At 44.0% G+C, this 12,420-nt stretch overlaps 1 protein-coding gene across 1 annotated transcript in view; it reads right to left on the reverse strand.

The window, feature by feature from the left end:
* The window catches only part of LOC106811672 (carnitine O-palmitoyltransferase 2, mitochondrial-like), a 30,846-nt gene that overhangs the window by 17,535 nt on the left and 891 nt on the right, over positions 1 to 12,420 (reverse strand). The window contains 8 exon segments of the mRNA XM_014815373.1: positions 269 to 465; positions 937 to 1,038; positions 1,403 to 1,568; positions 1,824 to 2,026; positions 2,434 to 2,567; positions 2,831 to 2,994; positions 3,240 to 3,445; positions 3,781 to 3,803. Of these exon segments, the coding sequence (XP_014670859.1) occupies positions 269 to 465; positions 937 to 1,038; positions 1,403 to 1,568; positions 1,824 to 2,026; positions 2,434 to 2,567; positions 2,831 to 2,994; positions 3,240 to 3,445; positions 3,781 to 3,803 (1,195 nt within the window).

A 12,420-nucleotide genomic window follows, 5' to 3' on the forward strand; every position in this document is an offset into this window, starting at 1 on the left:
GTGTTAGCTAGCATGGATATTAGCTAGCATGGGGGATGTTAGCTAGCATAGGTGGTGTTAGCTAGCGTGGGGGACGTTAGCTAGCACAAGTGGTGTTAAATGCATGAGGGACGTTAGCTAGCATGGATATTAGCTAGCATGGGTGGTGCTATCTAGCATAGGTGGTGTTAGCTAGCATGGGTGGTGTTAGCTAGCATGGGTGGTGTTAAATGCATGGGGGACGTTAGCTGACCTCGGAGTGACATCACCCCGTCCCCGGCGCACTCACCTACGCGCGACACGCGCTGGGTGGGGTCGATCTTGGCGGGCGGCGAGCCGGGATGCACGCGGGGGCGCTGCGTCGTGTCCTTGAAGAGCTCATTGAAGAATCGGAGCACGGCGACGCCGTCGCCCCACGAGTGCTCAAAGTTCAGCCCCGCCTTGCCGTTCTTGCACACGATGAGCGAGAAGCTCTTGTCGAACCACCTGCGAGACGGACGAGCGTGACGAGTCGAGAAATCGAAAGGCATGGGATGGATGTTTGGAGTTGAGAGTTGAAAGGAGAGAGGCTGAGCGTTGGGAGGAGAAAGGTTGGGAGTTGGAGGGCAACAGGTTGGGAATTGGAGGGCGAGTGGTTGGGAGTTGAGTGTAGAGAGAGGTCGAGTGTGGGAGGGAGAGAGGTTGAGGGTTTGAGGGAGAGAGGTTGACAGTTGTAAGGAAACGAAGTTGGGAGTTGACGGTGGGAGGGAGAGAGTCTGAGGACAGTAATGAAAGACTTTGGGAGCGGAAATAAAGAGATTTTGCAGTGCCCTATTATCATTAATTCATTTACTAACGACTGGCTGGTAAGCTGAAATGCTCACAAGATGACCCGAAAATGCGAGCTGAAAAAACCAAATACGAGCTAGTCCGTGGAGGTGACGCGAGGGATACGTCGTTCTCGCACTGCCGACTCACCTGTTCGCCGCGTCGCCGTGGATAAACGTCTTAACCATCTCCACGGGATCGGTGACACTCTCATTGTCCAGACACAACGTAAACACCGCCGTGTCAACCAACCTGCAAGCCAGCAAGAACATGCGTTACCGTGGAAACCAGCCAAACTAATCACAATGGGCACCAACGGCTGTACGTACAGCCGCTTGTTCCGGACGGAGACAGAGCGAGAGGAATTATCACAAAAATAATGTCCAAATGCATTGCTATCTATAAAATTAAATTAATTTATGACAGTTCCTTGCTTCACAGTTCTTCGCTTTGAGTAACTATTTTGCATTAAACTCTGAATTCAATTATTTTACACAATAAAATGAAATTCGATCACATTGTTTTAAGACATCAAATTTCAAGTGCCTCGACTCTTTTCGGGAAGTTTGCACTATAGAGGGCGCTGTGAGTGACGGCGCACCTTCCCGGTTCTCACCTGAGGGCTTCGTGGTTGCCAGCGACCATCAGCTTCTCCCGGACAGACGCCCACGTATTCCTGTTTTCCGTCGTCAGGTATCCCAGGGGATGGGCGGGGGTCGGTGTGCGGTCTGCTAGAATGTGGGCCAGGCAGGCGTGGATCTCGTCCGGTGGCAGTATGTGACCTACCACACAGCAAGAGACAACATGTGAATGCACAGCGGGACAGAAATGAATGGGTCTATAGGGCTATCAATTAGGAAAACAACTCAATAGTGAGATATTTTTGTAACTCTTCAAACTACAGTGCAGGATCTCATATTTTGATTAGAATAGATATAGGATACTGGATTAATTTCACATTATTCGACATGATATTATAACATTACATGATATAATTATAATATTCAGATAGGGGAGGAATGCACATTTATTCCTACCATCTTTGTCCAAGATGTCGAATGCATAGAAATTGCCATTCCTCATCACCACCAGGTGGCCTGCTGTTTCATCACGTAATAGCTCATCCTTTCCGTAGCATGGAATGCGAGTGGAATTAAATAGACTTGCAAATTGACTCATGTCAAGTGGAAAGACCTTGTAGAGAAAGGCACCATACCAAGACACCCTACTTGGAAGCCAGCTGCAAAAAAGTATGATCATCATTATTGGTCTCACTTCTCCTTTTTAGCAAAAGGTAGAATTACTAATTTCCAAAAATTACTTAATACAAAAAACACAATTTTTCACACGGAACTGAACGTTGGAAATTGAAAACCTGAAAAGAATTGATGGGCCCATTTCTATCTCCACATGTGTCCGGTTGCTAGGGCTCAGCTAAAATCGCTTTATGGCAGAATCGAATGCCATGTCATGTCCATACCAGGATGGGCTTGCCCATGTTTCACACTAATCACCAGCCGACTTTCAACTTTAGAGGTGAAGGGCACATCACGACAACCAGGGAACCCACCCGATCTCCGATTGCTAACCTTAAAGTTCGAGAGTCAAGGGTCAAAGTTCAAATATCACAGGAACGAGGGAACCCACCTCATGACCTTCCTGAACGACTTTGTGTCACTCTTTTTCGGATTGAGATGGAACACCTCTGGTTCGAGAATTCCGGCGCGCTGAGACTTGAGAAAGCGAGCCGCCGACACCACCATGTTGGTCGCCCGCGTCAGCTGAAACACGGCAGCGCCATCCAATCAGCGTTGCAACAGAGCACTCTAAAAACGCTGCTCATCGACAAAGTACCGCCAAGTCGACGCTCCGGCATCAGCACGTGATAAACCGTCACAATGAAATTTCGCCAAGGCGGCTGATCCTCATAGATGTCAAACCTGTGCTCGCCACTCTCATAGAACGGACACCTCCATATAATTTTCGAACTAGCACCCTTGGCCTTCGGGCCTGCTGGCAATTGCCTTTTGTCAGGAATGCTCACCTGTCCCATCTGAGCGGGATTCGGATCGTCCACAAACGAGATGAAGGGATTGTAGTTTAGCACGATCGGCTGCCGGTCAGAGAGATACATGTCGAACCAGTAGTCGGAGATGTAGCTCGTGTGCTTGTTACTCTTGTCGACTGCCACCAGCTCATCGTGAAGCTCTGTGAGAGAACAAGGAACTATGGCTGTGTCACCGTGGCAACAGAGAATGAGCTGGTAGTTTGAACCTTGCTCATCGATCGACTTGGATAAGTTTAATCGTTGGACGAGTTCATAATTTTATTTTGTTTATTTTTACGCAATGCTTTTGCAGTCTTTCCGGATCTATTTAAATTGCTCATTTTGATTTCCTTTCGCTATCTTTAACTACATTTCCCGTCCTTTTCTCTACTACCATTTTGTTTACCTTTCCCTATGCCCTCCTTAAATGCCAACACAGCCTTCTCCGTCTGCTTATATTCTTCGTCTGCCAGCAGGGGGCGCTGAGCAATAAGATATCGCTCGCAGGTCTTTGGGAGTTCTGGAATGGGTAACCTTGGCAGACTGGGCTGAAAGTGCATCGTGGGTACGATGCTACGCTGCAGGAATTCATAGTCATCGTCGGCAGATGTGCTGAAATGAAGAAATAATGACGAGATCTAGCTTCTAGCCACAATTTTACCGAAAGAATTGTAACCTAGAAGCCTATATGCATGATGCTTTTCTAGAGGAATATAAGGCAGAGTCTAACAATACTAGTACTTCATTTAATTATTTCAACAGGGTCCCATACACAATGCTAATGAAAACGTGTCATTGGTGTAGGTGAGATGTAAAATAAACACACAACTTGAGGTGCATATGCTTTTGACACATGTGGCAAGTTTTGAAAGCGTTCTCTATAAGCTTGGTACTGCATGCAGAAGTATATATGCCATTATTGGTGCACATGCTGATGATGCACTTACCTATAACTGTGACCACAGCAGATCTAAAAAATAAAAAAAATACAATTACTACTAAAATATAAGTGACAGGTACAGTGGCTGATGTGTGTTATAGATTATACTACAACAACTACTACTGCTACTACTACTAGCACTACCCTCAATATTGAAATGTAGAGGGTGCCAAGTCAATAGTGCTTGCCTGTGACATGGCTATAGAAATGTGCATTTAATAACTATGGGAGCACTATCTTTCTTAACATTTTAAAAATGAAATTAGGAGAATTATGTGGTGGCTTCTGCCAGTAATTAATGCATGTGCATAAATCCCTGCGCCGTTGTATTACTAGTATATTATGTAAATATATTATACTCAGTTGCTACTCACTGTATTTAGACAAAGTGGCGCCATCTTTCGGCGATACATAACCGTTTTTAAATTCGTGGTTTTTAACTAGGATTAGGACCAGTTGTCAGACTCAGTGACAGTACGTATTCCTATGACGTATTAAAATTGCATTTAACACACGCAGACTACCAACGTGTAGACCTGTAAATGTATGCTCTGTCGACCTAATGCTTGCTGGCACGAATAGAAATTCGAATGTTGAAGTTTTGAACAGAAGCTCGACAGCATAGCTCTAGTAACTATATAGCCCGCGTACGGTTGCCGCTGGCTTGCCACACAGCAGCCAGATAAGACGGGATACTAGAGAAGCGTTGCCGAAACGAGATGTTGATCCGAAGCGCTGAAGCGAGCAGCAATCTTTCGCGCGAGTTCCGCGGCACAGGCGCGACGCGACGCGGAACGTCCTACGCGACAGTAATGCAGACGCTGGCAGCTACTGGCATCCCGTGCGCCCGAATTGAATTGGCGGGCAGCCACGATCCATAGCTGCAGCGCGAACAGTCCGCCAATTTAGTGTGGGGCACATAGGGTAACATTGTGGCGACCGATGAACAGTGTTTCACTTTCATAAAAGTGATAACGCGAGTAATGTGTTCGTAACGAGCTGTGATCACGCGAAATCACAGAAACTTGTCGAAATTCTGACATTCGCGAACCCTTGCCCAGTAATGGAAAACGGCTGTCAGCAATCAGTGAAACACCTACCGGCGCTCTTCTCGCGCCCCAGACGCTTCCAACGTTTCTGCAACTGTTCCAATGGCGAGGCCTCGTACGGGAGTTGGGAAGCAGTGCGCCCGCTGACCGCCGCCTATAGCCAATAGACTGGCACTCTGCTCGCACCTCCTCGGCTTAGCCTGCCACCTCTCGGCCTTCGCTTAGTCAGTCAATGGCTAATCGCAGGTGGACGAGTCCTAGTCTATATATAGCCTTTGCACCTCGGCAACTCTTCTTGAACAGAGAGTAGGCCTATACTAGAACATTAACAATTTCGTATAAAATACGATGTTCGTCATTATAGCTCTAACATTATATTTTATTGGAAAACGGTACGAAGTGCCTGTGGCGGCGGCCGCCGCGCATAGTAGATATTTCTGACCCTTCTTTTTAGCTGGTAGTTACATTCACCACACACGCCTAACGGCTACGCTACATCACTTGTATTTACTACAAGTTACATGTATACACTAATTACTCACTAACGAGTAGCTACTACTAGTACTAGTAGTAGTAGTACTACTAAGTTACCAGGCACTACTAGTAACTACTACTCAGTACTAGTAACTACCAGCGACCGCAGGAGTCATTTTCGTCTGATCGCTCCAGTCTCTCATGTAATTACAACATAGTAAAGTAATAATGAGGAACTCGTGTAATAACTAGCAAATTAACAGTTACTGAATAAATGACAACCCATATCACCATAAACCGCTAACCTATTTATTGATATAATATGCCTATACTTTAGTACTTGATGTAGAGTGGACATTGGTCTTTATGCGCATGCCGATATCATTGGGGCCCATGATCATAATCTTGGAGCCCATGTTCTCTATCCTTGAACCCCTAGTAGCTTACTGACTACTACGAACTAGCCAAGAAACGCTCTTTGCCATGGGGCGGCGCGAGAGAGCGGTCGGAGGCCATATGAATAGCCCCTAGCTATACTAGACACAGCGCACTTCAGCGTTTCAAATAAAATATAATGCTAGTACGTAAATACGAAATGCTATTTACTACGAAATTGTAGCTGGTTTTCCTAGTATAGCCCTACTCTAACTAATGCTAATCAAAACATACTGGTTAATAAATCACCCCAACTTGTCAGTAGACTAGTACTCAGTACCACAAGTAGTCACTTAATTTTGATTTCACCTAAATTACTTCACTGTCAGACACCGTTAAATACACACTGATGGCAACGACATAGCCCCGCACGCACTTGTGCATGGCACAGCATACACATGTAGATAGTACCGGAGCTCCACAACCATAAATCACGTGCAGGCTCTGTGTCCAATTGCGACTGGTAGCAGAATTAAATATTCCAGATCTAAAGAAACTCAAGATGGCTACGATAATAAAAGCCCCAAGTAGACTGGTAAACGACCCTTCACGTCAGCCAACTATCGTTTGGCGATACTGAAGTGAGTTACGCTAGCGTGTTAAACGACGATTTTCGCGTCGGGGCAGCTTAGGTCATCATCCGCAGCGCGGGTCTTTGTTAAAAAAAAACTTGGAAAATGGGTACGTAGATGACTCGTGCGGCCATCTATGGTTCGCGGATAACTCCGAGAGGTTAAGTGGTCCAGGCATGATCCAGCGTAAAAGGAAATTATTTTTCCTCAGCGCACATTTTTCGACGCCGCGCCAACAAGCAACGTAGCAATTTCGAGCATTTGGAGTTATTCTCGCCTACGCCTATCACAAAGTTGTGGCAAGCGCCACAACTCCTGAATTGCGCCCGATCTACAGCCCCATTTTGACATAACCATTGAAATTGCGCTTTTAATATAGACAGCGAGTTATCTGAAATGGCGCGCCAACAGTGCGCCGACCCGCCGCTTCGCGCGGTATACCCGCTGGCAGACTGTCGAGCGTGTGGAGAGACTTTGTGCAGAGGAGCAATTGAACAACATTTACCTGGAATTACTCGTCGATAGAGAACATAGTAATATAAAGCCTTTGGTCGTAAATATATTTCGTGTTTATTTATCATCATTTTATCATTAAAATGTTTCAAGTGCTTGTGGTTTCTGGTAGGTTTGTGATTCACTGATTCAATGATTGCACCATAAAACTAAGGCACGAAGGGTCGTTGTCGATATGTACCCGAGGTAACTATCTGATATGGTTAGGGTTTTAGGGTTAGGGTTAGGTGGCTTAGGCGCAGGCCGCCCAATACACGCCGACACGCGTAGGTACCATCATTATATGTGAGTGATATACGAACAACGAGCGCCCCGCTTGTTCAGCAACAACTCCACTGCACTAAACTCATAAGGGTCTATGCTCCACGCCAGGGTACCTGCCGGAACGTACTGGGATACACGGTCGACGGTATACCAGAACGTAACCCATGGTCACTTATTTGATATGGTTTTAGGGTTAAGGATCTAGGGTACAGGGTTAGGGTTAGGGTTAGAATTTAGGGTTCGGCCAGTATCGGGTTAGGGAGTAGGCGTAGGCGATCCCTAGACTCGTAGTGAGGTAGGGTCACCTAGGTACGGTCCGCGCCATGAGTAATATAGTATATCAGTACGTTCCGGTATATCACCGGACCGTTACCCAGGGTAAAATTCGGCAGTAACCCGGGGACTATAGGAGCGTCACCATCAGCCATGACTACAGAGCTAAAGCGTGATAGGCTATCAGCCACAGGCACTGAAGCATGCTATTATTATGTAGTTAGTGTACGCAGCAATGGCGGCGCCGTATGTTTACAGTTGATACGCTCAAGTGGCCTGTGGCTATCGCCGTAAGGCATGAACCGTAAAGGCGTTAAACACTAACCAACAGTAACAGTAACCAGTACTAACACTTACACGTGAATGATGTGCATAAATCCCGGCCGATCGAATAAATATGTACACTCACAAATATGATGGGTGTTCTTCAGAAATGTGTATTCGAATTACTAACGTCTAAATATGTTAGACATCTCGGTATTTTATACACTGATGACTCAAACATAAAATAGCAAAATTGCCAACACCACACACACCATGAATATCATAGTCCAGCGGCACTACAGAGGTGGCGCTACCGCGGGGTCAAAGGGTTTCCAGGTTGCGAACACTGAGACCAGCAAGAACCCACTCCCGCTGCATGCAGTCCACAGCACACACACGGCTTTGTCTATATATTAACCATTTGTCTATATATAATATTTATATATAATATATATTCATATATATATAACTTAGAACGTATAGGTGTGAATATATAATATAATATATATATATGATATATATATATATATATTAATGACGTCATAATAGTAATATAGTATATTATAGTATTCTATATAATATACTAATCATAGATATAATATATTTAATAATTATATAGAGTTTATTTAATATATTTATAGTATAATATCATCTTATTTATGATATATATAAAAATCATATTATAAATAATATTAATAGATATAAATGTAATACATAATGTAATATATTTCTTTAATATAATCTTATATATAATATATATATATATATATATATATATAATATATAATATATAATATAATACTATATATATATATATATATATAATTTAATATATATAGATATTTGCTTATATATTAGCACAAAGGCCGTGTGTGTGCTGTAGCCTGCCAGCCGAGAGTGGTTCTTGCTGCCCTAGTGCGTTGCGAAGTTCAAGGGAGTTCAGTCGATTTGATTACCCAGATACAGTCAATGTTTGTCTAGAATTCGGATAGAAATGTTTCCCTATAGAAACGCAAAAAATGATAAGATGAGCAGACGCTATAAGATTGACGAAAAAACTTCTAAAAAGTAATAGTTTCAGCACGGGCGAAATTCCCGCTCTTCTGCCTGCATAAACTGTTAGTAACACGAGGTAAATGCACTAAATGCACTACATGCCAACAGTGAGCAAGATGACGTCACAAACGCACGCCATGATGATATACACAAAATATCGCGCCGAACAGTTAGATGATGTTTTAATATTGGTGTTATCGCACACAGAAAATTTTGGTGATTTCGTAAATGGAACAGGCTGTAAAGTTGATCGGAATGCGTAAATATTATAAGTTCTTTGCAAGCAAAGTGTCTTTGCAAAAAAGGCCCTCCACATAGTACTGGACTATTGCTCGTTCCCTTGTTACGCGCAGCCAGCGCCGAGGGTGTAACCTGTAAACAGTGAAATGTATCATGTGTAATGATTATATTTGGAAATTGAACCAGACTTACCACTCAAACATGTTCATGCACATAAGTGAACAATCGATAGTCAGTGATCACGTGACAGTCGGTTCACTCGTTTTTGCTAGTGTCACTATCCACCCTAAAGCAGATAACCCACCAACTACTAAACTAGTGCAACGTAACGCGTAACGTGAGGCTTACCAGTACCACGTCACGTGCGCGACATCTCTATCGACCTAATACCTTCCAGACCGCCATGACACTGACCGTCAACAAGTTCACACTGCCCGGCCGCAGCCTCGGCTCAGACTTGCACAGTTGACTCTTGCTCATGTAGTCATGTCGAAATTGGAACTGCCTACAGACACAGTCACTGAAATTCAGCGGGCCGTTGTCAGAAACAAGAATTCAGTCGGCAACCAATTACTCATTACTACATTACTCATTAGGATCTTACGCATTAACTTCCACTCGTAAACGCGTTGAACAGAAATCTTCGTAAGGTTACGAGAACGAAAAATCTCGCAAATATCCTCATAAGCATTACGCAGAGCCCAGACCCTCTCAACTTTAATATTAAGTTGAAAGTAGCACATTGTACACTAACGAATTCAATTATAGTGATATTATATTTTTAGAGTATGACATAATGAATAAAATGTGTGTTTTTCCTGAAAAACACTCAGAAAAATCATTAATTAGTCTACCGCAAATAAAACCAAAACACAAATTACATTACAAAGGCCCGTATGGCATTCTGTTTCTCTGTTCTAAAGGTCATTTTCCACGGCTTGCCACGGATTCTCAACGTCTCGCGTATACAGTGTGAGACATTTTGTCTTGTTGTGCAGAATACAATCAGACCACGTGCGTGTTTTCATACACTAATATGCATAAATTCACTGTGATGTACCATACGAATGTGTATGAATTTGAATTCTTGTATGAGTTGATGTCTCATACCGAATTAGCAGCCTTGTGATGAGTTTCCGTATCCGTAAGTTTCTAATAGGCTGCGATCGTGTTTCTGTCAACAGCTAGTCTCGCAACAATTAGCATTAACGTATGAAGTGTATCGTAGCAGTTAACATTTACGATGTTTCTGACATGGCCCCCAGGTGATTACAGCAATAAAATAATAGTTATTAGCTCATCTGACATATCCGTCCGTCCGTCCGTGCAATACAGTTGGGCACAAATCTTAACCGCTGACGTAGGTCACGAATCATTCGAGAGATCTGTGGAGGGGTATCCGCGAAACGAGTTGGATGTCGAAGCTGGGGGCAATATGTCAAAGGTCAAGAGGTGTCAAAAGAGGTGTATGCGACGGCACAGCTTAGCTAGACGCCGGCAGAGAAATCTTGTTGTTTGATTGCTCATAGCTTGGGCTATAGTTATTGGCCGGCTAATTAGTATTATATCGGAACCGTTATCGAAGTTGTTTCTCGTTGAGAGCAAATATAGCTTGATACATATTGTTTAGCTCATATTTGACATATTCAGTATGCAGCTTGTAGAATCGCATGATCGTCCGTCCGTCCGGCGTCAACAGTTTGGGCACAAATCTTTAACCGCTCGACAGTACCGTCACGATACCTTCCGGAAGATGGGCGTAATTCCGAAAGCGAGTTGGGATGTCGAAGCCTGGGTCTAAAGGTCAAACGGTCAAGAGGTGTCAAAAGAAGGGGACACATTCACTCCTAACTTAAGGGTAATACGGAGGAAATGCAGAATTGCGGTACAATCTAACGGCCTCGACCTAGGCTCGTGGATAGTCGGTGTATGCATCGATGGTAGGGAGAACATCACTGTGCCGAAATTGAGTCCAGGTCAAAAGGATCAGTGCACAGGCAAGATTTTCAAGCATTTCTGAGGACATCGGATTCTGACCGGAGCGGATTGAAAACATTATTTTTGTTTCAGCGGTGACCTAGTATTTTATGGCGTTTATATGCAAAGGACCGATGAAATATCCCTTCTGCTGACTGCGAAGAGTAGAGTGCGAGATTACCCTTTGAACCCTCCAAGAGGAGGGTTAAACTTGGGAATTTGTTTGACGTGTCGTGATATGACAAGAATTTATGACGCCGGGTTTGAGTAAGTAGAACTGTATACATGCCCTGGATCGTAATGAGGCTACAATGGTTCACAGTGATAATTTCACACATAGCTAAATTTTGGTTAAAGTGAAGTGTTGTCCTTAAATCAGTATAATTGGCCAACGCGTCTATGTCATTCTGCTACCGTCAGATATGTTCCTGTAAGATCGCCGCGCCCGAGCCGCCCCGCGGTAACTGGCCACTGGAGCGAGTGGTCTGCTGCCAACTATGCATCGTGTTGGTGCATTTTTATGTCCTAGCGTCTAATCTGCTTATCAAGGTGGTCAGCTCTCTAATTATGCAATTTGGCCGCCTTACACTTGCGTAGGTAAACTGGATGAGTGTATCCTATTCTGTCTGCGAGGCAATAGTTTGTTGCTACTCACGTATGATTGGGAGCTTCCAGTCTTTAATCTGAAGACACTTAAACGCGTACGCGCCCATCTGCCGGTGCGGCCCCTTTCATAACGAGATGCCCAACGAACATTTTTTAGAAGGTGTCCTGATACCATCCTTGTGCTTACACCACTGTTTCGGCGTGTGATGTAACACATTTGGGCTAACAGGGTTACTAGAACTCCGCACCACTCCACCACAGACGTCACGCAGTAGAAGTTAGATGAGCGCTGCTGCTCTGGGGGGGGGGGGGGGGGGGGGCGGGGCACTTGTAATGTTTTATTGTGAAAGCTAACGTTAAGTTAAGAGTGTAGTGAAGTTATGTGCAGTTTGTTACAGAAAATTTACGTGGAAAGTTGAGGCGTAGCTCACCTTTGAATACTATGCTGTTCTTTGATGTAGCGATCGTGAGCGACAGTCATCTGTGTCGACCGGAACTGAAACTTGAGATGTAATAACCTCAACATCACGGGCTCGCATGATAATGCGCATCAAATGCGAACCAGCAAAAAAGTCGACGAGTGAAAAAATGTCGACAACAAAAACAAAAGAGCACGAGCTCTCGAAAGCACAGAAAAATCCCGACTGACGGGAGAATTACTGATATATGATAGTCAGAAACAGCCCATCTTTACCTATTTGACGAATGACACAAACAGGTCTCTCCCTCACGTATTCTAATAAAATTATCAGCCATTAGCCAATATTTTATGTTTAGTTTTACATTACAGTATAGCATACGTCCATATCTAAATAAGTTTGTGCTCCCACTGCTGTATGAAAATTGAAGATAATTTTATGCATTTTGTGTAGTACACATTTCGTATACCACTCTGTGATGTTAGATTCCGACTGCTTTACACGG

Source organism: Priapulus caudatus, unplaced genomic scaffold (assembly GCF_000485595.1).
Source record: "Priapulus caudatus unplaced genomic scaffold, Priapulus_caudatus-5.0.1 Scaffold562, whole genome shotgun sequence".
Lineage (NCBI taxonomy): Eukaryota > Metazoa > Priapulida > Priapulimorpha > Priapulimorphida > Priapulidae > Priapulus > Priapulus caudatus.